The sequence below is a fragment of the Rhea americana genome, unplaced genomic scaffold, assembly GCF_003343005.1.
Source record: "Rhea americana isolate MKP2758 unplaced genomic scaffold, rheAme1 scaffold_943, whole genome shotgun sequence".
Lineage (NCBI taxonomy): Eukaryota > Metazoa > Chordata > Aves > Rheiformes > Rheidae > Rhea > Rhea americana.
In genome coordinates, this window is record NW_028187137.1 from 8520 (window position 1) to 9739 (window position 1220).

The following is a 1220-nucleotide window of genomic DNA, read 5'->3' on the forward strand; positions in this document are numbered from 1 at the left end:
GCGCGTGCAGTGCTCACTGCCGTGCCCACGCACGCGTGTGATGTGTCCGTGCTGTGACACGCGCGTGCAGTGCTCACTGCCGTGCCCACGCACGCGTGCGACGTGTCCGTGCCGCGACACGTGCGTGCAGTGCTCACTGCCGTGCCCATGCACGCGTGCGACGTGTCCGTGCCGCGACACGTGCGTGCAGTGCTCACTGCCGTGCCCACGCACGCGTGTGACGCATCCGTGCCGTGACACGCGCGTGCAGTGCTCACTGCCGTGCCCACGCACGCGTGCGACGTGTCCGTGCCGTGACACGCGCGTGCGACGCTCACGCGGGTGCCGTGCGCAGCCCGTGGAGGTGAGCGGGGCCATCGAGGAGGAGTTCACCGTGGCCCGGCTCTACATCAGCAAGATCAAGTCGGAGGTGAAGTCGGTGGTGAAGCGGTGCCGGCAGCTGGAGAACCTGCAGGTCGAGTGCCACCGCAAGATGGAGGTGACGGGCCGGGAGCTCTCCTCCTGCCAGCTCCTCATCTCCCAGGTGGGCCGGGCGCGGGGYCACGCGGGGCCCACGCGGGACCCACGGGGTGGCCGTGGGGCAGACCCGAGAGCCGTGTCGCAGCCTTGGTGGCCCTGAGCTCGGCGGGCGGCCCCTTGTTGGTGGCAGCGGCTGGGTGGCCCCTGCGGCCGGCGGTGGCCGTGGCCCGTGGCCCGTGGCCGTGGCCGTGGCCGTGGCCGTGGCTGAGGCTGCTCCCGGTCCCGCAGCACGAGGCGAAGATCCGCTCGCTCACCGAGTACATGCAGAACGTGGAGCTGAAGAAGCGGCACCTGGAGGAGTCGTACGACGCCCTGAGCGAGGAGCTGGCCCGGCTGCAGGCCCAGGGTGCGCGGCGGGGGCCGGGGGGCCGCGCGGCTGCGGGACACGGCAGGGGACACGGTGGCGGTGGTGGCGGGGGATGCGGCAGGGTCACGGCGAGGAGCTGGCCCGGCTGTGGGGCGCGGAGGGGTCCGGGGGGTCCCGGCGGCCCCCGGCTCGTCCCCGGTGACCCCGGCTCTGTCCCGCAGAGACGGCTCACGAGGTGGCCATGAAGGACCGGGAGCAGGATGAGACCCAGGAGACGGACGAGGTCAAGGTGAGCGGTGCTGGGGTTGGGGGGTGTCGGGGTCCCGGCTGCATGGGGGGTGCAGGGGTATCCCAGGGCCAGTCCCGGGGGGGAGTGGGTGTCCTTGGGGTGCAG

General features: G+C 72.9%; 1 protein-coding gene across 1 annotated transcript in view; it reads left to right on the forward strand.

Moving 5' to 3' along the window:
- Nucleotides 1–1115, forward strand: part of LOC146584355 (kinesin heavy chain-like) — a gene marked incomplete at both ends in the record, with an annotated part of 7679 nt that extends 6564 nt beyond the window's left edge. Inside the window, 4 exon segments of the mRNA XM_085324911.1 lie at nucleotides 251–338; nucleotides 341–523; nucleotides 748–865; nucleotides 1048–1115. Coding sequence (XP_085181037.1) covers nucleotides 251–338; nucleotides 341–523; nucleotides 748–865; nucleotides 1048–1115 — 457 coding nt within the window.
- Between the last annotated feature and the right edge of the window lie 105 nt (nucleotides 1116–1220).